Source organism: Lissotriton helveticus, chromosome 2_1 (genome assembly GCF_964261635.1).
Source record: "Lissotriton helveticus chromosome 2_1, aLisHel1.1, whole genome shotgun sequence".
NCBI classification, from domain to species: Eukaryota; Metazoa; Chordata; class Amphibia; order Caudata; family Salamandridae; genus Lissotriton; species Lissotriton helveticus.
The window spans coordinates 251,342,199-251,368,595 of NC_136059.1; the positions used below are offsets into that span (position 1 = coordinate 251,342,199).

Sequence of the window (26,397 nt, forward strand, 5' to 3'; positions counted from 1 at the left end):
ATGGGTGGGCTACAGGTGTAATGTTGTTTTGAAACATAGTTGGTTGGTGTTACCAGTGACTAGATTTTTTAGAACTTACGGTGTCCTGCCCACAGCATAAACATGAATCTGAGGTTTTATTTGGTTTCTGGTGCTATTTCAATAGTCATGATCTCATGCCATGTTTTTGTTAGTTTCTTCTTTTGATTTCGGCAATTTCAAGCAACACCTCTTTGATTTATATACCTCCAGAGTCCTATAAGCATTTTTAAATATGGCTGTTTTTCCCAGGGGAGGAAGAAGTTCTATTTGATGTGACAACTAGTGTGACACCAATGGCCAGGAATTAATGCTAGGTTATTGACAAGTTTAGATTTAGATTGCATTGTTGTTCTACAAAAGAAACCTGGAGACCAAAACCAAACAACGTTTAGCCAAGGGTCGTCCAGCATCGGTCCAAGATGGCCAGATCAATGCCAGTTTCTTTCTCTACCAATGTAAATTACATTTACATCTAGCAGTTCTAGATGAAGCTTATTTACTTTGTCAGTTGTTATTCTGAAACCCTGGCATGGATCCTGCCCTCCTGGACAAACGTAGACCTACATGGTTAAATTGATTATCTGGCCTTCTACCTCTAGAATAAAAAATAAAGGGGCAGATTTACAAGCCCCTTGTGCCACTTTTGCGTCACTTTTCCCATGTTAAAAGTGATTAAAAATTTGCGCAAGGGGCTTGTAAATTTGCCTCAAATTATGTTGGGGGCATCATCTACGAAGAACATTCCCATTAGTGTTTTTTGAGGCGCTGGCACTGTCATGTAGAGCTGTGTGGTAATAGGAGACATTTATGGTAAGCTGATTACACATATTTCTCTAGTTTCTGCTGATTTCCAGTGTTGGCATCAGTAATGCAGCAACTGCTTGTCAAAGAAATGCTGGGAATGGCTTTGACCAGCTCTAAGTAGTGTTAACTACTACATCCTTCCTGAATTCTAATACTAGATGGAAACTCAAAATATTATTCGACTGTGACTAAATATTGGCCCCATTCGCTAGTCACGGTTTGCATGGAGCAGGAATGGGAAACCTGCTTCACGAGGCAAGAATCAAGATAAATAATGTCAACATCATCTGGAATTAATAGGAGGTTACCAATGAAACAAACACCACTGGAATTCATTAGCTTACTTTATTTTGATTCATATTTGTAGAACTTATTTACACTTGATAGGTTTCTTGGCGCTAGAGCACCGATTTTAAAGACAAAGGACTGTCCTAAATAATTTGGAATGAGAGGACCCAGAAAGAAAGCAAGACCTTAAGCAGCTTGCAGACACATATGTGCTCCTCAGCTGCTCACAGGTCCAACCGGAGGCTGCTCCAAAGCTGAGGGGACAGCCTGAAGAAGGAGTGACTGACCAGAGAATATTCCAACGTGACAGTCTCAGTCTCACAAACATTTTGATAACATCCTGTTGTATTTGGAAGACAGGATCTTCATATAAGAGTCAGTAGCCAAACAGGTAGTAGATAACAAGATCTTTATTCCCTATTAGAACATTGGAATGTTGAACGCTCCTTTGAAAACAATGTAGTGCTCCGGGGTTCTAATATAGCCTTATAGCCCGCCGTAGAGGGCTATACCGGCTATTAAAGGCCCTCTCCAGCGTTAAAGGCCCCGAGCCGAAGGCGAGGGCCTTTAACAAGGGAGAGGAACTTTAATAGCGGTATAGCCCATCTACGAAGGGCTATAAGGCTATTAGAACATTCTGTCACTAGAGGACAGAATGTTCTAACAAAAGAAATGAAGACTTTTGGGAGCGTGAGGGGATTGGAATTCCCTCAGGTTCCCTGAAGCCTTTGTTCACAGCCAGAGCTGTAACAAAGAAACATTGTAATGTTGGAGCTCCAGGCTTATACCAGCCATTATAAGCCCGGAGCACTCCATTGTTTTCAATGGAGCTCCCAACATTCCAATGTTCTAATGGCCGGTAGAAGTCCGGAGCATCAACATTCCAATGTTTATCAAAGGCCTCATGGAGCCTGAGGGGATTTCAACCTCCTTCGGCTCCGTGAAGCCTTTGTCTTACAAATTAGAACATTCAGCCCTTTAGGGGTGGAATGTTCTAATAGCCTTGGAGGCTAGTCCAAGTCACAGCATCATAAGCTCCTGTCAGGGCCCCAACTTCCCTCCAACTGTAATTAATTGCCAGGCTAGCACCAGCACACAGTCCCTAACTATCTGTGAATCATCACATGCTCTCAACATCCACATGCAACATTCCATGGTAGACCCCAACGTTCCATGTAGGACCCATACATAACATTCAACAGTAGACCCCAACATTCTATGCTTCAACACATTATCTCAGCATCTATATTTTCATTCTACAGAATAACCCATTATTCCATGCAGCTCAGCATTCACATGCAGCATTCCATGATAGACCCCAAAATTCCACGCAGCATGGAATAACATTCCACAGCAGACCTCAACATTCTATGCACCATCACATGCTCTAAGGATCCACATTTAAAATTCCACAGAATAACCTAACATGCCATGCATCAGTACATGCATTCAGCATCCACATGCAACATTCCTTCCAGCATCCACACATAACATTCCACAGAAGACTCCAACATTCCATGCATCATCACATGCTCGAAGAATCCACATTTGACATTTCACAGAAGAAGCCAAAATGACAAGCATCATCATATGCTGCAAAGAGCCACACTAAATATTCCACAGCATGTCCAGATAGCCCATTCATAAATACATAACACGGCCATTTCTACTTCTTGCACTCTTCGAATTTCAGGGCTGATACATATATATTTTTGTATGGCTACTTTTTGTATATTCTAGACCTTTTGACTTGTTTCTAGAAAAAAACGCTTATCGTGGTCCTTTGGTTCTAGGTGACCGAATGAGAATACATTTTTTTCTTAAAATTACGTATTTAGCTCTAAGGCATCACAATAACTCACCTCTTAGCTTTTGCTCAGATGTGCCCCAAGTTTTTCTTTCCTAATCAAGCTTGCTGCATAGGGAATCTGTTAAAAACATTAAAAGTTGAATAGATCAGCAAAGACGTTCATCAACTAAACGTGAAACTTTATATCACAATGAATACAGCAGCAACCTGATTCTGATACACATGTGCTTGGCATCCTTTTATTAAATATATGTTATGGAGGGAAACAAGACAGCAGAAGGTCAAAGGCCAGAAAAGGAAGAGAATCTTGAATAAGTCCTCACTTGTTTTCTGATGGGCGAACAATACAAAATGCAAAACGTTGGTCTATGACATGAAAAAAGTAATACAATGTACACCATCACATGAATGCCGATTATTGATTTTTAGGATTTCATAAAATTTTCCAGAACTACGCTTGGAAAACTATCCCTGCCACGTTTCCAGGTGGACTGCAGGGGACCTGTTGTGGATTCACTTTGTTCCCCTTTGAGGTGTGATGGAGTGTGCAGTACAGATACTCCTGTTGAAATGTAATTGCTTTTGGGCAATTATATGTTTTAATATTTGAGAACCTCCTTCTCTTACTCTCTAACCATATTTGATGGTGTTCCCATTCCCTTCCCTATCCCACTGTGGAAAGGGATTTACTCCTGGTAAATCTCTGGCCCTTCCCAACACTGGCGTAACGAAAAGTGAGGGGGCCTCCCTGCACGGTACTTAGAGGGGCCCCCTCCAGGCTCAATCAGGAGCTCTCCGGCCACAGTGCAGTGCCGAGGGGGCCCCTTGGAGCTAGAGGCCCCCCCGCACCGCGGGGGTTGCGTGGGCCTGTGTTACGCCCCTGCTTCCCAAACCTCTTTTCAGGGTGGGAAATCCATCTAGTGCCTGGGATTTATTTGAGCACAATATTAAATCACCAACAATTTACTAGTGCACAATCATCTTTTTTTTTAATTCCTTGCACTCATAAATGAAGCTATTGACTTGTGTAAGAATTACATGCACACAAAAAAAACATTTTGCTATAGCACTGATCTCTGATTCTGATGAAAGCCACAAAGGTCCAGCCCCATCTTAGATAATGGAGGCCAATATATTCTCAATCTTAGACAATGGAAGTCACCATCTTTTCTGTTTCAAGCAGAATCATTGTTGTGTCAGCCATTTGATGCAGATGTCCTCTGACCGTATAATTCTAAGATCTGTGAAAGTATCAAGTCATTCGACTAATGCCATAGAGATACCACCTGATGGGACAAGTGTCTACTTCTCACCATGTCAGGGTTGAATAAGAACAAATACAGACATATAGTCGAAATAATGTAGTCTGAATTGACGTCCTTTTACCTTATATGTTCGTACAACTCAAGGCACATAATCTATGTCAGACATTCCTAAACTTATGTCAGAAATTCCAATTTCTGATAAGATTTAGTACATAAGGACTGCTACCTGACCACTTGTCAGGAGCGGTCATTCACCCAGATTATCGCATGAGATTCTGCCAGAGACGTCCCACCTACTGCCAATATGCTTCATAGATGTTACATCTTGCCTGAAGCCTGAGGTCGATAAAGATGAGTCCCGGAGTAAGACCGATACCACAGTGTGTGTTTTCCTTTCGCAGGGAACACTGTCGTCACCCCTCTGCTGATAAAAACAACCTTTGTTGTCAACAAGGTATACAGTGCATCTCTTCTCCCTAAGAAACTCTAGGCTGCAAGTTGGTCTACCTTCCATGCTTTCTTATTATAGCACATACAAGTAGATTTTAGGGTGTTCGGTTCTAGATTACATTTTAACCATGTTAGAAATATTCATTTTATTTGCTTAGTTTATAACGTGCCTTCTTGCTGTTTTTATAATATTCTGTGAAGGTGTTTTAGATGCACTAGGCAACAGGTTATTCCTGTAGTAATCAATACTTTTTACTTATAAGTGTTCATTCTTCTTAATGCAGTGTACATGTGATATTGTGAATAATGAAATAGGTCTGTTACTATTACCACAGTGTCTCTGATCCCTTCATGGGTATTGTTATTAATCTAAAAGCAATTACTCTATTTCAAAAACACACTGCGTAGTGTTCTGAGTGGCTACAATAATCTGTCTTTCACATTCAGAGCTGGTGCATTGAACCAAGTTCACCAGTGTCGCCTGTGGGTGGGAAAGCAAACCTCATAGATCTACTCCAAAGTCAAAGTTTCCTCTACATATCCTAATATGTATTAACTGTTATGACATACCAACATAAAAAGATCCAACACAGCTAATGATTTCAGTGAAGTGGACACATAATTTGTGCATATATTCCCTCCTCCCATTTTAAAAGCAGATGGAAAGGTAAAAAACATGTATATGTGCACTTGTGGGCGCACACACACACCTCTTCCCACTCAAAGAGGGATTCATATGGAATATTAGAGGCGCAAAATCTTCCAGTTATAAGAACAACATCCTCTAGAGTGTTAGGACAGTAAGAGCACCTTTTTGTCAGATGGATTTTGGGCACTGTTTGGGGCCACAGCGTTTTGCACTAAGTGGAGGACTGTGTGGCAAAAACACCTCTACCCAGCAGTGGCCCACAGCTGAAGAAGTGCTTTGCTCATCAAGCTGGTGTATCCTCTTCTATGGGCACTGAGGACGGATGGAGGAATAAGGGTTATATCAGGATTGAGAGTTGAATATGATATGCAGAATAAAATGTCATCAACATATAATGCTCTGTCACATTTTGCTATTTTGTTCTTGAAAACTCATTCCTTCAGGGGAAAACTAAATTGTTGAATATCAAACCATTCAAACAAATTAAATATTAATCATCCTAACTTTTGATCTAAATTCTGAATTGCTATAGTTGAAGATGCCTAAGACTAAGGTCCAGATAAATAAACCTTCTGGTCACAAAAAGTGATTGCAATTTGTGGTTCTATTTGTGACCAGAAACTTAGTTTGGTCAGTGACATACTTATTAAGAGGTCAGATCATAAAATAAGGAATCAGAGTGGGTCATATTCCAACCATCCTATCAATATTCATTAGGTAGGTCACAAATTGCAAGTTACCCTGAGTAGTCACAATCAAACGGATGGTGGCCTATAAGGGTAAGCAGACTACCATGCCTGCGATTGATAATAAAGAAGTAGCCCAATTTTCTTAAATGAAACATGCCTTTGTTTTTTATTTAAGTGTTATTTTTTTTAACCGCATGCGTGCTGCAGTCATTTTTGCGCTGTGCGGCTTTTTTCCAAAAGCCGTGTTACATTACGAGCTGAGCTCGTCATAAGCATGCGAGCGGCGCAACTCATGACGAGCTCAGCTCATCATGAGCATGGAAGGGGTTAATAGTTTCAGTGAAAACGTGCAGTGTTCTCCTTGCCCAATGCCGTTCCTCCCTGAAACTGTTACCCTAATTCACCCTTTTGCAAATCAGTTACCACATCACTGAGACATGGATATGAAATCCAGTTTAGACGGGACACCCACAACACTCCGATTTCAAATTACGATTCATAAGCTATTCCTAAACCCATTCTAGGAGTTGCTAAAACTTTACTGTTCCTAAAATTTGTTTGGAACATAGTAATAAACCTTTTGGCCATCACAAGTTCACAATATTACAGAATTGAAGGGTTTGCAACTGGTAAAAACTTTAGTACATCTGGTCCTTAGTGCTTACATTGTGCTGATGGTTGTAGTACCGGCATTTATTTTCCTCATCAGACTTTGGCCCAGAGCAAGAAAGAAAGGCAGAAAAGGAAAAGAGAAAGATAGGAAAATTGCGAAAAAAGGAGAAAGTAGGGATGAAAACCTGAAAGAGTGAGGCAAAGAGATGGGAAGAGTAGGGTGGTGCAAGAAAGAGGCATGAGATGGAATTAAGACTAGCTTGCCTTGGTATGTAGCAATGCCAGAACTTGGCAGGTCTGGTTGAAGTTTCTTTTGTGCTTATTCTTATTTATTTCTGTATTTATTTAAAAAATCAAGCACTGCCTGTGACTATGTTAAGTAACGTTTTTTAGAATGTGTTAACTCTGAAGTTGAGTGCGCTCATAAAATGTTTCCAGTAAAAGTGTAGTGAATGGAATTGTCAAAAATGTAGCAGGCTTCTAATTTATTTTACAACCCCTTTTTATAAAAAAAAAAAAAAGTTTCTTTTTTACGTGTGAAAATAAACAAATGTAAATGATTTGCTAATATTTTTAAATAATTAGGGTAGGATAGGCTAGGTTAGGTTCGGGAGTGGGGTTAGTAATTGGTGATATGTTAAGAAACAGTTTCAGGGTTAGTTCTGTAGTTAGGGTTAGAGCCACATTTAGGGTGGGGGGTAAGGAGTGGGTTTACATGCATTATATTCAGGATTAGTGTTAGGCAAAGGGCTGGGCAATGTTTAGTAATGGGGTTGGGTTAAGGATCAGTATTAGGGTAAGCGATAACGTAAGGGCTATGGTTATGGTCATGGGATAGGTTTATGGTTAAGGTGAGGGTAAATAATCGGGTTACTGAGGGAGGGTTAAAGTGAGAGTTAAAGCTGGAGGTAGGCTTAGGGTAAGAGCTAATGGTGAGACAGCAGCATAAGAGAAACAATTCAACTGTTTATCACTACATAGTAGAATTTTAATTGAGATACAGGTATGCCATGACTTTTTGCCATTATCTGTAGAGGTCTACATTTTATAACCTCTGCATTTTGGAATTTGTAGGACCCTCTTGACAGTGCAGCTATCTGCAAGAGGTATTATTACCAATTCTTTAAACTATACATAGGGTGAGCTTTGGCTCCCCATGAGGAGTATTAGTCTCTCACCTCATGTCATTGGCTGTTCGGTGTACCATTTCACCTCCTTTGCTGCGGTAGCATTGCATGAGGTACTATTTATTTTACATCTCAAAAGTGCACACCGATTCGTCGCACTTTAAATTCTTTGACAGATTTTATACAGAAAGTAGCATTTTTTTGTTTTTGTATTGCAGCAGGATTTTCTTTAATTTTTTGTCAGGGCTCAAAATACCAGCCAGAGGTATTATTTTTCCAATGCTTTGATTATTGAATCCACGAAAAAGCATTAAAATTATGGCCAATCTGATAGTAAGAACTACATTCAGGGTGCAGTCCAACAAAGTAGCCAGCAGAGTGCGCCAGAGTCTCATTTTAATACTTGTAAAGCCCCAGCAATTCAGGGCATTTATTGAAATGGTATAATATATGGTTTTGATACCATAATATGTGTTGAACATTGCACCTACCGAAGAACCACAGCCACACGCGTAATGGAAAGATGTAAGGGCTCCCTGTCTATCGGAAGAACACTTCCATATGTTCCACCCTTCCAGAGGGACATCTATAAATTCAGATTCCAGACACACCTGGAAAGGATTCAACTAATTATATTGACGGCATCGTTTAGATTTTCTGTATTATTTGATGTATCTTTCAATATTTATTTTCTTTGGTTAATTATGAGTTTTAAGGTAAATCTAAATGCTGTCAATGTCAAAATCCTGCATTGTGAACAGCTTTACACCCCAAAAGAGGGAGGGGTATATGTGTACATACAACAGTGTTTGAGTGTGCATGTGTACTAGTGCATTCGCACACCTGATGATGACTGAGTGCACTTTCTAAAATATATGTCATTGGGGGGGGGGTGTACTCACTTCTGTTTTAATCTGAGTTATGTTTATTTCTATGTGTCTTCTGAAATACGGTTCACTTTTCATATGTGATGACTTTAGGCTCATCTATTTTGCTTTGTGCTGTGTTTTTTTCTTAAGTACGTTTCATAAGGGTAGTGTAGTAACATTTGCTTTATTTTGAGTTGGGTTTTATTCTCCTGAAATACCTTATATGCAAAGATTGCAGCTTTGTGTTCTATTTATTTCTCTGTGTCTTTTGAGATAGATTTCACATTTACTTTGCGTTGTGTTGTGTTTTCTTCTTGTGAAGTACCTTACATATGAGGAGTGTGAGCACATCTTGGAATGGGCTGAGTTAGGGGTAGTGAGTGATTTTATGGTTCAGGGATGGTGTTTTGGGGTAGACGAGGCTTTTAGGCTTCAGAGGTGAATGTAGCTTAGGTGTGGTGAGTGGTTTTAGGGGGCAGGGATTGATGGTGTTTTGGTGTTGTAAGGGGTTAGCGTTGGGTGGTGTTTACAAGTGGTGATGGTCAGCTAAATAAAAGCATCCAAAGTAATTGTTTGACAATGTACAAGATATAAATATGATATAATGCCCCCTAAAGTAAAGCACTAAGGTAAATACCCTCGACAAAAAAGTTTCAGAAAGTAAGACTGGCAACCATTGCATTTACACTTACAAATGAAAAGCATTCAAAAGCCTATTTCAACCAAAAAGATATTCTATGAATTGGTTTCTATTAAAGGTAAATGCCATTCATTCTGAACATTTCCATTAAACAGTTTAGATGAAATGGTTATTCAGTATTGGCATTCCATGAAATCGTTTTCCTATGAAATCACATACAGCCCCTTTGATATGGGGAGTGTGGGCACATCTGCTTTGCCCTGTGTTGTGTTTTCTTCTTGTGACGTATCTTATATATGTGGAGTGTGAGCACATCTGCTTTGCACTGTGTTGTGTTCTCTTCTTATGAAGTACCACTGATATGCAGAGTGTGGGCACATCTGCTTAGCACCTCATTACATCTGAGAGTAATTAGCTTATCTGTCTGATGAAAGGGCCGAGACCAGGTGCTTTACTGCAGACGGTCTTTAAATCTCAGGCAATTGACGCAAACACTTAAAAGAAATTAATCGAATCAAAAACAGGTGAACATGTCTTACAATTTGTAGTTGTTGCACCACTTCTTCTCTGTACGCCAGCTCGCGTTTCATTTGTTCTTGAAAATTATCTGAAAGAAGAATAAAAACACAGATGCATTAAGCTATATTTTGACTTTGATAAAAACATTACAAAATACTAAAAAAGCGCATTTTTTATTTACAGTAAGCAGGGGCGATTTCTTTTAAAGGGCGCGGGGTTATGGCCCCAATATTTCTTGCCGCTTTCATTTTTTTAAATGCATGAATCCTGCCTGCAGTAAGTCTTGATTGCTCAGCAATCAGCATAGCGTCTGACCCTTGCTCCGCGCGAAGGTCAAGCAGTCACAGCACGGACAGGCTCATGCACTTACTGCGCGTGAGCATGTCGCAGGGTTTTCAGGGCTTGTCTGATTTAAGCCCTTGATTCTGCGACCTGCTGAAGCGTAGGGCCACTCCTCTCCCTGGATGAACCCCACCCTCTCTGCAGGGCCGGACTGGGAACATAAACCGGCGCTGGCAAACTGCTAAGCCGGCCCCCCTGGGCTACGGGGGGAGTGCAGCCGAGCAGTTTGCGAGGGGCCGGTTTCAGCCTATTTTGTTACAGGGGCCCGATATTGCCGACCCCCGGTAACAAAAATGGACCCCCCCAGGGGACCAAAACCAGCCCCCACCCTAGCGGCCTACCGGGGAAATGCCCAGTGCCCTCTTTGGCCAGTCCAGCCAAGCCTCTCTGACTGATTGCACTGGGGTGCTTCAGGCTGCAGCCTGGGCTGCCCAAAGCAGTGTGTCAATCAGCTAGGGTTCCGGATTGGAGACAGTGCATGTGACAGGCGGAATCACTGACGCCAGATCACATGCAGTAAACAGATACAGTGTGCATATTTCATATTTATGAATCATGCACGCTGTATGTTTCGTAGAGTGCCTGTGAGATTTCCCCCTTAATTTCAGAAAATTACCAAATGACTTTCATACCAAGGGCCAGAAAAAACTGCGCACAATGTTGACGGAAACAGGTTTATCGTGAAACACTACCACCGAGGTGAGACGGGGCTGATTCCATTACTAACACAGGTAAGTAAATTTCAATCAGGGACCGTGGTGATAATTTTCTGGTTACAGAAGGCATTGCTCCTTGTGCTTATGATCTAAAAAGCACCATTTCTTTTTACAACTACAACAGCTGACTTGGTGTATTGCAGAATGGACAAACTGATCCCAGAAGGCTCCTGGCATAATTGTTTCATAGTAGACCCTACACCATCATTTCATTTGGCAGCCCCTGGCATTAGTCACCATAATTTGGGTACAAAGCTAAATTCCAACATCATGTATAAAAATTCAAAACATTTAAATGTGATCTTGCTATTGGCACATAAAGCACGTATGGATACACCTGCCTACCTGATGAATGCCAATGCAATGACCTTTTCTATTTTAGGTTTTCTGACGCATTGCTGCCAAGAAGCCATGAACTAGGTTTCTGCTCATAAAAAGGCATTTTTCTACAGTGGCCAGTTAGTCACTCAACGGCTTCTGTAGTGTACGCCTGAGAGAGTTTTTTACTACGTCTTTACCAGAGAATAGCATGATTTCTATAGCCAAACTGGTATGCAATGAATGTGCAAGTGAAAGTACAGACAGTACTCTGTACATGTAGTAACTGGGTGAATTAGGACAAAAGGCTAAATGTGCTCCATCATTTACTCATTTAAGATGCATTCCCACTTCTTCAGAAGTATGTTGTGGGCTAGGCCATGGCTTGTCTGCATACATCTGCCTGCCTGATGAATGTGGAAACAATTTACTTCAACAAAAAACCTCTTGAGCAAGTTTGCGCCACTCACTTTAGTTACTCCGTAAAAGGCGATAATGACTTTCATGCCTTTCCACTTTCAATAGTCACTCGCCGCCACTGATAACAAGTCCAAAGGCTGAAATAATCTATGATGCAGTGTCATAACGTTGTACAAAGTGCTATCAAGGATTAAGCTGCAATACGAATTACACACAGAAAGTGTTCATTTCCGTTTTAATTGCAAATTCAACTATTTTGAAAGGATTTGTGAACGACATAAAAGCATTTTGTGTGTGTGTTTTATTCCAAAAGCAGCCACTAGGCGTCACTGAGAGAACACTTCTCTTCACCTGTGCATCGCCCTCAGAGATTGAAACCCTTCACCTCGTCATAGTAGAGCGCACTAACTTATGAAGAGCACGGTCGGAAACGAGAAAAAAAACCTGGTGTTTTTTTCCTTCAAAATTGTAATTATCATTGACGTTTTGGAGGCTCTGTAGTTTTTCTCGGTATCGGGCATGTTAAGTGGGATACTTGTAAAGCGCACTGTTACTCTACCCGAGTGTCCTGGCGCTGTAGACCGCTGGGGAACCCGTCCTGGTTTTCCCTGTGAGATGGTCCCTTTCTGGGTATCTCCAGGGTGAAACCAGGCATCCCCAGCATCTGTGGGGGCCGTTGTAGAGATGAGGCAAGCTTAATGCCCAGAGTTACCGAGTGTGTTCCCTGGTTAGAGTAGGCACTGAGGCGAGAATTATTGAGTCCGTTGACCCTGGTCCAATACCCTGCCGCGTCGGGAATTGAACCCTGGTCCCGGGCCGTTCTCTGCTTACAGGTCTGCCGCCTCTAACCAGTGAGCCACACCTCTCTACGTTATGTTAAGGTGATAAAACAAGCATTGGCAACGTCAAAAGTGGATTTTTTTTAATAATAAAAATGTATACGTTTGGTATTTTATAAGTGTGGTTAATCTTTTGTGACACCCATTCATCCATCCATTCATTCACTCTTCCATATACTCATAAACACAGTGGCCCCACACATACAAATCACCAACGAAGGAAGACAAACTTTGATCTGGATGTGGGTCTGCACATCTCAAGGAAGCAGGAATGTGTCCCTCACTGCCACCCGCCCACGGCTAATAACAGCGATGCCATCTGAACGGACTGGCACATTCTATTCTGCATCAGGCTAATGCAGGACATTTCAACATTCGGCGATCAAGGCCGACCTGAAGGAGTCCAGGGCTGAAATAAAATGGGCCTCGCTGGGGTGCCTTAGAAAGGCCAAGCAAGAAATGTAGCATTCCGTCTCCCTAAACTAGGTATTAAAAGGCCGGCATATCTAAGGGGGAGTAAGTCCTTCATAACCCTGGGCCCCGGAGAAACTGCACCTGCTGCACTAATGATAACTGTATGTCGCTGCTACTGTGCCCTCGGGTAGAAGTGTCGGCCCACAGGACACTCACAGGAGAAGCATAGGGAAGGAGAGGGCAGCCCTCAAAATAAATATGTAAGAAGGTAATTTATTGTGCAAGAAATTGAGCAGGAACTCGCTTGCATGACAGACATAATGCATGCAAGGCTCTCGAAAAGCACACTGTAATACGAGGCTTCTGCAAACAACACACGGAGCCAGTTAATTGAGTTCTGTGAAAAAAAGCAAAGTAGAGAGGAAATGGAACATGGACATTGTGGCTCAGACGAGCTACACTCTACTCTTTGAGCCCTCAGCTTTGTAACTTTGGAAATCTAGCCCATTAATGCAGTCTTCCCACTTGGAAGAATGTGTGATCTCGGGCAAATCTATTTCTCCAAAAGCCGTACTTTCCTTGGCTATAAACTGAAAGTCCCTACTAATGGGAAATAAACAAGAACATGTCCATGGACTTTAATATTTATATTAAAGTGAAAATGCTGGAATAGCCTACCAAAGAATAGCTATAGTGCAGCCTGGAAGCTGTGATATTCCAGACAATGGGGCATATTTACAATGTCTGGCGCATCTCTGCAAATCAGTAGGGATGCCCCAGAACAGATGCGACACGCAAGTCTCCCCTTGCGCCACCACGGATGCATCGCATTTACAATGCGGTGCACCATGGCGCAAGGATGGGCAGATGCGTGTCTCATCGTGTGGAGTAAGGGCGGCGCATTGCTGTAGTCGCGAAGCTAGCACGACGCAACTCCACCAATGCACAAGGGCTGCCCATACCTAACGTGGTGCGCCACTAAGTTTTTTTTTGCAGCGACCTCGGAAAAGTGGCTCCGTGAAATCTTGTAGATTCCTGCGACGGAACGCCCACCCTGCGATGGAACACCCTTCATGAAACCTAACACAGGTTTCATGTGGCCCAGGGTTTTACAACATGACGCATCTCCCTAGATGCGTCACGTTGTAAATAAGGAGCAACGTGGCTCATGGTTTACGCCGCCGCTGCGTCACAGAAGTGACGCAACAGTGGCGTAAATGTGTCTCAAGGGGCTTGTAAATCTGCCCCAATGTGTGTAAACGCGCACACACACATGCAGGATGAGATGAGAATACCCCGCATTACAAATACAGGCTGCCTTCTACCTTACACGTCAGGAGGTGAGAATACGCCTCATCCTCAGCAAAGCACCTCGAGTTTATGCCGCTTTCCGAGGCTGGAATACTACGTGGTGCGTCACTAGCAGGCCCACTTAAATTTAGAGTTTCTTTCCTGCAACTAAACACATATCAACACTTCCTTGCAGCATTAATAATTTCTGCAATCTCTATCACCATAGCCAACACGCAGTACTATTGAACCAAGGGAACGCCTAAACGTGTCTCCAATTCAAACGCAGAGGACTCAGCATGAAAATAAAAGAAAGACTGCCAGGATAAAACACCCATGCATTTTGATCCACACAGAGTGAAAGTTGTGACCTGCGGCCATCTTGGAATGCAGCTTTCATGTCAAACTTCCGCCTGGAAGAACGTTTGGGGAATTTACATTTTTGTGCATAAAATATTAAAACAAACTATTACTAACATTATACACATCCTAGCAAACAACAAGCCGTCTAACTCCACACCATACAGACCACCAGTTCCATCTGATAAAGTCGTATGTTTAACAACCAAAAAATTATTCCTCTTTGGGTGGGTGTTGGATTAGGGAAGAATATTGGATTGCTCAATATCCAAAATTTCGAACATTCTGTTCAAGAATAAACATAAAGCAGTCTACCTGCACGTTCTAAAAGTCTCCGACATATAGTAACATTCAGAAGAACAGAGTACAGTGGCTGTGCTGGTACACTGGTTTATATTATCTTCACACAAAGGATCTAAATGGGATCAGACGTGCCAAAAATGCACCAATCCTTAGTAGTCAAAGAAATTCACAAAATATACGTTTGGCTACTTAGTCAACCAAACAGGCCTGGGTCCTGTATGCTCGCAATTGGATGTACGTTGTTACAACGCATGCTTTTATTACGCATGCCTTTACAACGCAGGTTTTTCAAGACAAGTCGTTACAACGACTTGCGTTGGGGGGTGCTGGATAGTGAATAGTTTACATTTCTATTCCAACTCCAGTCCCCGTGGATAGTAGGGAAGGTGTTGAATAGTAAATTAAACTGTTATCTATCCTAAGTGCCCCCCAGCGCAATTGGTTGTAATGACTTGCGTTGAAAAACCTGAGTTGTAAAGGCACTGTGTGGTAAAAGTTGCGTCGTAAAGGATGTTTCCCTCGCAATTAGCTGTTTGTAGTGAGACCACCAGAATTGGAAAATAAATCTTTTTAGGACAAGAACCCTCACTCACCCGAGGGTGACATGCTTCATCTGTGGATTCCCTCCTCTCACCTGGACTGCAAGGTCCATGGTGTGGGCTACAACACCCCTGAGGTAAGGAGCTGAGGTATTTGCTCAAAGATGAGCGATGGAAGAGGGTAAGTGAGGGGCAGATTGCAAAGAAAGTGTGATGGTGGTGGCAAGTAAAACTATCTCCAGGGGTCCTTGTAAGCTTTATTTGGTGGCCTCAGAGATAGAGTTTAAAAAGAGAACTGGGGATTAGTCAAGTATATCCCTCTCATGGGTCAAATAGCCCACGCCATGCACCTTGCAGTCCAGGTGTGGGTTTTTCTGGTGGTCTCACTACGAACAGCTAGTTGTGAGCATACAGGACCTAGTCCTGTTTGTTTGCCTAAGTAGCCAAACGTACATTTTGTGATTTTCTTTACACTGGTTAATATACCAGCCTTATCTGCTTATACACAATACCAGGACAAAGAACCTAGAAACAGCGACAGCTCGTTGCGCTCAGGCCCATGTAGCCTCGAGGGAGCACCTCCATTGGATTGGGGCATTTCATGTTACACAATGTAGTAGTTACTGTGCTGTTTGCTACTAAACCTCTGAACATCCTAGATAATGGTCTGTGTGCACGGAGGCATACTGGTGTCTTTAGTGATGATGTAACTTGCAGACATGTAATCCTGTCACGACAAATCTGACCAAACATGTTTAAGACGAAAATCAAATGAATACATCTCAGGTTGTTCCACCATTGTTGGCGTTGAATTGGAGTCCTTTTATGTTGGATGTATTAGGTTGTGTAATGTTATGTTTTATCTTATGTGTATTTTTATAGCACATAAGTCACCCAGGAGGGTGTCCCGGCGCTGAAGCAGGAGCTGTATGGGTTTCTTGCAGAATTCAAGAACATTCTTAGTAGTAAGCTCCGATGTCCAGATGCAGGTCATTCCAGACTTTAGGAGTGAGATACGAGAACAAATGATTGCCAGATATGTTTATGCGTATGTGGAGAGTGGGCAGGTGCCGGCTGAGCAGAGGGGTCTGGGAGGGTTGTGACTCTTATCGCTCACGTTTCCTACGTCCTGTGCTCGGATGAAAGTTGATTAAATCATATAAGGATGTTTTCACTTTTTTTACAGCGTCTTGATTCACTGTTGATTTGTGTAGCAGTTTAAAATTTTATGGCATAGGCCTTGAGGTTAAGCAAAATATTTATTTCTTGATTTTCTTTGTATGATTGATAACCCGTTTTTAATTAAGATTTCTGAATAACCAATTATGTACATTATTAATTAATGGGAATTTGTGTCATAGAAATGAATTATGGATTAGTGAGGATGGGGTTTTATTTGTTTTAATATTGGTATATTGTTATACGAGGGTCTTTTTTTAAATGTGCATGTATGATTTTTTTACAAAATCGAAAAAAGATAATGACAAACTTAACAACTTAATTATAAAGTTCTATACTAGGGTCTATAAATGTCTTTCTATTGTGGGGGTGCGCTTTGGGAGTGGCTGAGGCCTTACTTGGAAAATTGCACAGGCATTTTTTTGTTAGTAAAATATGAGTTAACCAAACTGCCTTTAAAAACAAGCCTAAAACAACCTTAGCCACACAATAATAGTATTAATGTTCTCACCATTGTTTTGAGGGTTAGGGCAGTTGTGTTTGTTCTGTAATTAAAAACAGGCATTGAAACAGGTGCCTTCCAGGCCTTATGTTCTTAAACATTACAGGTAAAAGCACTGTCTTTCTCTTCACTGAACTCCAGGGTAATCAGAGTCAGTGATTCGGGAGGATTTGTTTCTCCCCAGATGTTTCTGTAGTTTTGTTTTTCCTACAACACATAAGTCTTGTAATGCACACTGTAAGCTGTCTTGCCTCTGTGTGTGTGAGTTTGTAGTGAGAACAAATGTTTCGAATAGGGTACATTTCATTCCAAAGCACTTGAGGGTGAAAGCAGTGGTCAGTGTACATGCCCATTCAATTATTGGCCTCTTTGGCCTCTGCAGAGTGCACAAAGCGACGGTCACAAATGTGTCATTCGTAAGTATGATTCTATGGGGAGGAACTTAAAAGGGGCGCGCAGCTGGCGAAATATTGAGCGCGCCAAAGGAATAGAAAATGCATAGTGTATGTGCGTGTGTGTGAGAGAGTGACTGAGAGCGCGAGAGGAAATGATTAAGTGAACGAGTCGAAATGTGAGACAAATCTACAAGTTCAAACCTACAACGCGTTTATTTCCGCATATATTTAGAATCTGAACAAATTGGTTTTCTAATGAATGGGGTCTCCTTTTAACTGTTTTATAACAATTGCATCCAGCCTCCTGTCTGCTCATGTCTTGCGCATTTTGTTAGCGCTATCTTGGCTTCGGCGCTAGACGGACAGACGGGCAGACACTGGCGTGCAGCTTTCATTAGTGTGCTGTCTTGTACTACAAAAAAATCGGTCCAGGTCCCCCTTTCCTTGATCACAGCTGCATCTACGCTAAACGTGTTACACCAGTGGTCTTAGAAAAAAAAGCGCCTTACTGAAAACGGGAAATGAAGCGCTTCCCTTCAGCACTTGGAACTCCTGCTCCAGCCGCCTCCGCAGGTCTATCTGCTCAAACAAGACCTTCTGCAGCTCCTCTGTGAAAAGAAGGGAAAGGGTTCACTCCTCTAATGTATACAAATAACCCCCCAGGGCCCCCCGCGCCTGCCAATTCATCATTGCGAGGCAAAATATTTTACCAGCTTAAAAAGTGTTTCCAACTAAGTGCAGAAATCCATGAATATAAATCGATGTAATATATTATTTTAAAGTATCGCATTACCGTGTCATGTATTGATTGATATGTACGCATTAATCTCAATTATTTTGCAGCCGTGGGTCCATATATTATTCATATGCCCCTTGTCAGGCCTTAAAATATGATGCCGGGCCCTGCTGCTTTAGGGCCCTTTCCAGATCGCCCCAGCCCCCTTTGTTTACCTTTTCCCATGTTTTCCACATCCTTTTTCAGTGACTGAGGTGGGGCGGTTTCATGCGTGGGATCACCTAAAATACACAAAAAGGAGAAGAGAATCCTTGAAGGTTGCTTTCTTTAAAATGAATGTTATTTCTCGGCCTTTTTTTACTCTCCTTTTCACATCGTTTTTTATGAGCAAGCGGCATAATTGACTTCCTAAGATTACAAATCCTTTCTAGATAGTAAAATTACTATGCAAATTGTGGCTGAGAGTCCCCTGCTGAATAAGGAATCTTGCCAGGGGCGAAAGACAGGAAACAACTCGTAGAGATTGGAACCGAGCTGCATTTGCAGTTATCTTTTGTTCTGTGCCACCTCGGCACATTTAACAGTGCTTAATTTGTGCCGGTGTTTGCAGAGTGTGGTCATAGGCAAGAACGAGAAAAACAGGATAGGCACAAAGAGGAGAAAGAGAGTGAAAATGAGATATACATAGATAGAGGCATAAAATGGAATTAAAAAAAAGACAGCATCCCATATATAATTATTGTAGTTATTATTTTTGCTATTCTGTTACAATGATAATATGTATGATAAAGTAGCCCCTGCTGTACAATATAGTGCTATTACATCACAGAGGTGTTCATTGGTGGAATGAATCCAAAGGAGGAGTTACTTTATAAGGTTATGGAACTTTGAGGTACTTGCCATATCCTTAGCATACACGACAGGGGTACTTTATTGCTCATAATACATGGCCACACTATCATCTTTTCCACAAACCACTTAAGCCCTTATTGCGTAGGTCTTTCATATGAAAGAGAGAACATGTTTGCAAACAAGGACAGTACAAATTGAATCTCTAGTGCAAAATTAATCTTATTAAAATAGCTGTTAGATATTTGTTGCAGAAAGATATTAGAATCAGTTTAATATATGCCAGACTTGTTTTAAAAAAGGCACAACAGCTTGAAATGTGTAAAAACATGCAGAAAGATTCTAACTTTTCTATAATTATCTAAGGAATGCACAAAAAATCCCTATGCCATAAATATATCATTTCTGCTTGTCACTGTACAGTAAGAAAAACACAGAAGAAAGAAAAAACATTTTTCATTTTTGTTTTTTAAGCAGCTGCTTAATTATGCTCTGTGACCTGACCTGCCTTTCCCCTTGGCCGCTGGCTCTGGCAGCAGGCATTCTGATGTCAGAACTCACCTGTAATAAGTTATTTCAGTTGAGCGGTTTTGTCATTTCCAGTTGTTTTTTGTTACAAGGATTGCAGAATCCTTTTTATTAGTAAATGGATAATAATTATTATAGTTGTAAAGGTAGTGGTAAAGGTCGTAGTAGTAAGAGTATAGTAGTATCTGTTCTAGCAGTAGCTTTTTTTGAGTGCAATAGGAGAACTAGTTGCATTCAGGATTTGCAGTAAGATATTACTAACTCCATTTTCCAACTCACTAGTCATGCTCCTAAGACCAGTTTCAGCTCTGCCTACACTGCACGTGGTCTGACCAAAGGCATTTATGGATTACCTGCCTTACCTCTTATGGCCACATGGAGGACACCTCTCTCAAGGAGTGTCTTTTCTTAGCAAGGTACACCCCCTACAGAGCACTGCAAGGGGGATTTTCGCTTTCTAGCTGCATTAAGTGCTTTTCAAATGCAATAAGTGAATAAATATTTACAGTAATAATTCAATAAGCACATCCACGCTCAGTGAGCTTGGCACGCGTGGTTGAGATATCTTTATGTCCTGTTTATCTTTTTGTTCCACCCACAAAACCCCCAAACTCTGTGGCAGCACCCACAAAACCAAAAACATTATTAGTATTCTATTTCTTCTTACTGGTGGTACTACAGTCATAGTACAGTAGTCTTAACAGTAGTAGTATATTGTGAATATTATGATAATTATTATTTTTATTGTAGCAATTGTGATAATTGTAACAATAGCAATGAAGACTAGCGTACTGTGATCAGCGGTCAATGTTTATATTCATTGGCACGTAATTCCCCATTTTCCTTCTATGACAAAATGGCGGCCTCCAGATAGGATTAGCAGCGTTGAGTGGGAGTTCAGCATCCCATGCGCGCGCTTTCAGGAAGCCCCACCGTTGCAGAACAAAATCCTATTCTGTGGAGAATGGAAATCCTATTTGGATCTATCTAGACATTACACAAAGATGTCACAGTGCATTACCCTCCGCAATCACACAGATTTGTACAAAGCAGAGATTTCTTCCGTCTGTTTATGCAGGGCTTTGTCTCATTCACTATAGTATCCATATTATTAGAGCAGTTTATGGCATATTATTATCATGGTTCTCCGGCACAGCATCCATGTGACATTCATTTCAGGGCTCTCTGCTATTTCCAAAGTTAATGTCCTGTGACATCTTTGCAAAATGTTTAAGATGGTCCATAAAATGTACCAGAGTTGCATAATTTACTCGTTGCGGTACAAGGTAAACATTACCAATGCAATAATGGCAAGCAGACACCTGCTGTTCTGTTGGACACTGCACTTCATCACTCAGTCCACTCACACTGACAGTAGTAGGTAGGAGTAGTAGACAGTGCAACTCAAGGGGCCAGGGTGAACCCAGGCTGAAAGTATCAGAGGGTAAAAAAGGAAACCTTGGAGCCCTCAAACTATGCACTCAGGTTTCTGAGCATCATCGCTGAGCATGTCCCGGGTGCCCCTCTGATACCCATGGGTCTCTCCGTGGCACACAGCAGGACAAGGGTTCTAAAATCTAGTGTTAAATTCCAATAAATATAGCAAAAATCCAAGAAAGTAGAACATCCAGTTTATTAGAAGAGCACAGTACTTCTGTTACAGCAGAGGTCCAGATGAAGGATACCTCAACAACATTCTACATGATGTCACTGTAACTGCAATGCATGTGCTACAGATTAAATGTACACACCACAAATTAAAAGGGCAACTTAAATTAAAAGAGAAATACAAAACAATAGTACAAGATGTAACACATTTTCACCCTTAGAAAGTTTAAGTAAACAATTTCCTACACTTGGAAACACGTTTAACGTTCCAAACTTGTCCATCTTGTGTAACAACACTATTGCGATTGACTTTGATAATTCTTATTGGTTTACCAAATTTTGTGTCATCTTTAAGGAGAATACCAGTTTCCGTATCCTGACAAATTCACCAACCTTAAACTCAGGAGATTTGACCTTCATGCGGAAGTCATAGAGATTCTTACTTTTTTGTTGTTTTTTCTCAATACTATGGGCCATGATTTCCTTGTTCAGGACAGGAGTTTGAACTTTAGCACTTTTCTTAAACCAGCACGGGCATAACTTAGAAACAGGATCCCGTCCCTTTAGCAAACAGAAAGGTGAGACTTCCGTGGTTGAATGAGGGGTTATACGATACAACCACCATTTTCCCTTAATTTATCTTTCCAATCCGCTCCAAATCCCTGGAAAAATTGTGGTAGAGGGTAATTTTGTGTATAGACAAGGAAAGTGTATTCCTCCCAATTCATTGCGCGAGACTATCTTGTCTCTCAGTCATGAAACTCATTTAGGAATATCATGCATGAAAAGGCTCACCAGGTCTACGTTTTGGTGGCCCGGTATGGATAGGTATGTAGACAGGATAGTAAGAGAATGTCCTGAATGTATAAATTGTGAAAAGTCTCTCAGGTGTAATCCTGCTCCTCTTATACCAGTTAAATGGCCTAGTTTTCCCTTGCAAAAAGTTGCGTTGGACATTGCCGGTCCGTTTAATTTTTTGCCACAAGATTGCAGGTTTGCGATTGTGATGGTGGATTACCACACAAAGTGGCCCGAATTGAAGTTGGTTCCACGTGTTGATACTAGAAGTGTCATTCTATTCTTGAAGGAGATTTTTGCTAGGGAAGGAACTCCAGACGTTATAATTTCTGACAATGGAGTACAGCTGAAATCTGGTGAGATGAAGGAATTTTGAAAGTTTCAGAACATCAATCACATTACTACTCCCCTTTATGAACCTCAAAGGAATGGCCAGGTGGAGAGATTTAATAGTGTTCTTAAACAAGATATCATGTGGGCCCGGGGATTTGGAGCGGATTGGAAAGATAAATTAAGGGAAAAATTGTAGTCAAATTGATTTCCAGGGAAGACTTATGTCACGGCCGATTGTTTATCACGTCTGCCCTGTGAAGCTGAAGAGGTTCTTTGTGCTAAAGAAATTATATCCAGTATCTCAGAAATGTTACTTTAAAAAAACCAAAAAAAAAACCGAATTGATAGTACCACTCCTGTGCTCCAGTGAGTAGCAGATCCCATCCTTGTCGCCAATGTTAAATTCCAATAAATATAGCAAAAATCCAAGACAGTAGAACATCCAGTAATTAGAAGAGCACAGTACTTCTGTTACAGCAGAGGTCCAGATGAAGAATACCCCAACAACATTCTACATGGTGTCACTGTAACTGCAATGGATGTGCTACAGATTAAGTGTACACACCATAAATTAAAAGGGCAACTTATATTAAAAGAGAAATACAAAACAATAGTACAAGATGTAACACCTAGGTTTACACTCTACAGCTTTCACTCCTCCCCCAGGAGGGGACAGGAGGTGTCAACTCGCTAAGGGTGTTAAAAGGCGTCTACATTGTGATGTCACCTGGGGTCAAAGAGTGTTTGAGGTTCCTTCTTCAGTCCCTGGTATGTTCTGAATTGATGTCCATGTTCTGAAGACACATCTCTCCAAGGCGCATCTCACTTCTCATTGATAAGGGGATCCCCGGCTTCTACCATTTACTCCTGATTAACTCATAAACTCCCCTCCATCTCCTGGTTTGTGGCTCGGAGTGTGAACTGCACAGTGCTTCCCCTCGGAGAACACCGCTATATGCACTTTATGCATAGCAACACCAGCATACTCGCATCATTTCAAAATCTTCCTGAACACTTTGGCCCCTCCATCGCACGCATCTATAATTCTTCCCCCGCAGCTTTTCTTCAAGTGTGCATCTGTAACCCTTTGAGTATGACCCTCCATAGCTCCCATGTCTAACCCTCCCCGTATCCCTCTATAGCGTACATCTGTAACCCTTCCCTGTACGTCCATATATAGTGTGTATTTGCCAACCTTTCCCATGGCCCTTCCATAGAGTGCATCTTTGACCCTTCCCCGTGCGTTTCTCCATGGCATGCCTCTTTAGCCTTTCCCTGTATGTAACTCCACAGAGTGAATCTGTGACCCTTCCCTATACATTCATCCATAGTGTGCATCTGTAACTCCTCCCTCTTGGCCGCCTCCTAGTGCAAATCTGTAACCCTTCCCCCTTGCGCTCTTCATAGCGTGCATCTGTAACTCCTCCTCCTTGGCCGCCTCATAGTGCGAATCTGTAACCCTTCCCCCTTGCGCTATTCATAGTGTGCATCCGTAACCCTTCCCCTTTGAGCTCTTCATAGTGTGCACCTCTAACCCTCCCCCTATGGCCTCTCCACAGCTTCCACCTGAAATCCTTCTTCTTGCCCTCTTCATAGCTTGAATCTATAACCCTTCCCCTGGGTTCTCCATAAGGTGCATCCGTTACTCCCCCTCCCCCACCCCATGCCCCCAGCCTCTTGATAGCTTGAATCTATAACCCTTCCACTTGGCCTCTCCATAGCTTGCACCTGAATCCCTTCCCTTTGGCCCCTACGGCTTGCATTTGTTACCCTCCCCCGTTGGCCTCTTCATACGTTGAATCTATAACCCTTCTTCTTGGCCTCTCCATAGCTTGCACCTGAAACCCTTCTTCTTGCCCTCTTCATAGCTTGCATCTGTTACCCTTCCCCTTGGTCTCTCCATAGTGTGCATGCGTAACCCTTATCCGTACATCTCCTAACATCTTCAATAACACTCAGATTACTTGGCAGGTTGGATGGTCCAATGTAGCTCTTTGAGTCATATTTTTCTGCTCTTGTGATGGATCAGACAAGGAGAGGTCATGTAGGTGAATCTCGCTAAGGTGGGTTGAGCGGTAACAAGGATGCTGGGATTCCAGTGAGTAAGCAGAGAACTGACAGCGCTACGCACCTTCACCACTTACGCATACAACCCTGCAGCGGCAAGGCCTCTGGAAAGGCGGATGGGCGTGGCCCCCCCTGGCTCAGCCAGCAGCTGAAGAATAAAACAATATTATTTTAATTTTCGTCTGCTGGCTGAGCCAACATGTGTGGGGATGGGTGGGGCCGGGCAATGAGAAGGGGCGGAGTGATGTGCACTGCTAACTGTGCATGTCTGTTTCGCTGGCCATTTGAGGCCAGGCAAACAGACATGTGCATTTAGGTTTCTCCAACCTGGCTGTATTGTACAGCCAGGTTGGAGAAACAGCACCTGAGCAGAGCATTAAAGCAGCCATTCAGGCCAATCCCTGCACTGCTATCATCCATCATCTTATCGTGTTTGCTTGTTCACCCTAAGTTGGCAGGGTATGCCCAGACGTGGGTCCCTTGCTCACTTTGCCATTGGATTCAAGCAAGCCTGGCTGATGAGGGGTGTTACCCCAAAACCGGTCCCAGGATGCTTGTTTCGGGTTCAGGGAAGGCTTGGCTTGGCAGTTCAGGCTGGACTGTTCCCATGAGGAACAGGTCAAGATGAATTTGCATATGGCTGGGTCTGAACTGGGGTAGCGAAGTGAGCAAAAGAATGATGATGGATTCAACCCAGATCTGTGACTGGGGGTGAGTGTCCGAAAAGTATCAGCGCTCCGTCCATCATCTTATTGTTCTTGCCCATGCAGCATGAGAGCAGCACAGGGATTGGATTTGGAGTCTGCTGCTGCCCCAGTGTCTGCTTGGTCCAGGGACCAGAGGAACTCCAAGGCACGAGGCGGCAGAAGCAGCATGATGTATGTTTTTCCCCCTCGCATTCTGAACTCATGTGACCCTGAAAGTGAATATTATATCTTTGTATTTTGTCATGATTCTCAAGGACATTTTTCACAAAGGAGATACTAAAGACAAGTGCTGATGAACTCCACATGCAGAAATATTGCACTTGAATTGGCAATAATCAAAAGTGATGGAATAACCAGGCAAGTATTATGGCCAGATCATTACAATGTGCGTGGCTTGGAAAGAGCAATAACCCGGAATGTAGTGTTTCTGCAGCCATTTCAATATAGTTTTCACACATTTCAGGACTTTTTCGGGTAAAAATCGTGCCAGCATTTATAAATGTTATTATGTGTCCAGGGAAAAAAACTGAAGACGCAAGATTATCACACAACTTGTACTCCCAAATTGAAGAGTTTTATCTAATTTTATTGACTAAGCATTTGTATAAATCTTATCATCTACTTCTCTTCTTCAATGTGATGTTCTGTGGTTCAATAGCTCCTCGAATAGCGGTGACATGTTTCCAGTACATTTACCACTCATCTTCTGCTTGCGATCAGTTAATGATCATGTAAAATTGGCACAAATCCTTTTCGTTAGTTCTGTTATTTACAAAATATTCTGTAAATTTGGGCTCTCTCTCAGTTTCACTTGCCTTTGATAGACCACTTCCATTTTGCATCTGGCAATGGAGTCACCCCCCCTTTGCCTCTTTCCTTGCCCTGGGGTTCCACTTCTATTAGCAACCTTGGCAAACAGTGCCAGATTTGATTTAGCACAAGAATCCCATGTTCAAATCCGAGATGCATTTAACTAAATAGAGAAAACTTTTTTTTATTAGCACACAATGTGCATTTTTACTAGTGTAAGTCTCTTGGCACACAAACCGAGCCTACTATGGAGCTGGACAGGGTTTCCTTAATCTGATGGTTTTCTATTACAGCTGATTGTGTGATCTTGGACACATTACTTTATTTCCACTAATCTTCTGAAACTCAACTACCTTCTATATATATATGCATTTATGTATGTACCTACACCTCGGTTTTTATAGAAACTGAATCTGGCTAGAGGACTAACCGAGCACTGTACAACATTATATCATTTAGACATTAGCCAACCATGGTGTTCGGTACTGCATACTGGCTGAATAAAACACAGTTATAGAGTTACATTTCAGTGTTAATAATTCACTCCTCGGCCTCACCTGCTGCAGTCTCCTTGCAGGCTGATCTTCACTTTTGCTGAGTA

General features: G+C 42.0%; 1 protein-coding gene across 1 annotated transcript in view; it reads right to left on the bottom strand.

Annotated features, from left to right (window-relative positions):
- Positions 1-2,978: 2,978 nt before the first annotated feature.
- SKOR2 (SKI family transcriptional corepressor 2) overlaps positions 2,979-26,397 on the bottom strand; it is a 75,352-nt gene continuing 51,933 nt past the window's right edge. Inside the window, exons 5-8 of the mRNA XM_078677257.1 lie at positions 18,312-18,377; positions 17,870-17,968; positions 9,764-9,831; positions 2,979-3,041 (exon numbers count right to left, since the gene is read on the bottom strand). Of these exons, the coding sequence (XP_078533383.1) occupies positions 2,979-3,041; positions 9,764-9,831; positions 17,870-17,968; positions 18,312-18,377 (296 nt within the window). The remainder of the gene's footprint in view (positions 3,042-9,763; positions 9,832-17,869; positions 17,969-18,311; positions 18,378-26,397) is intronic.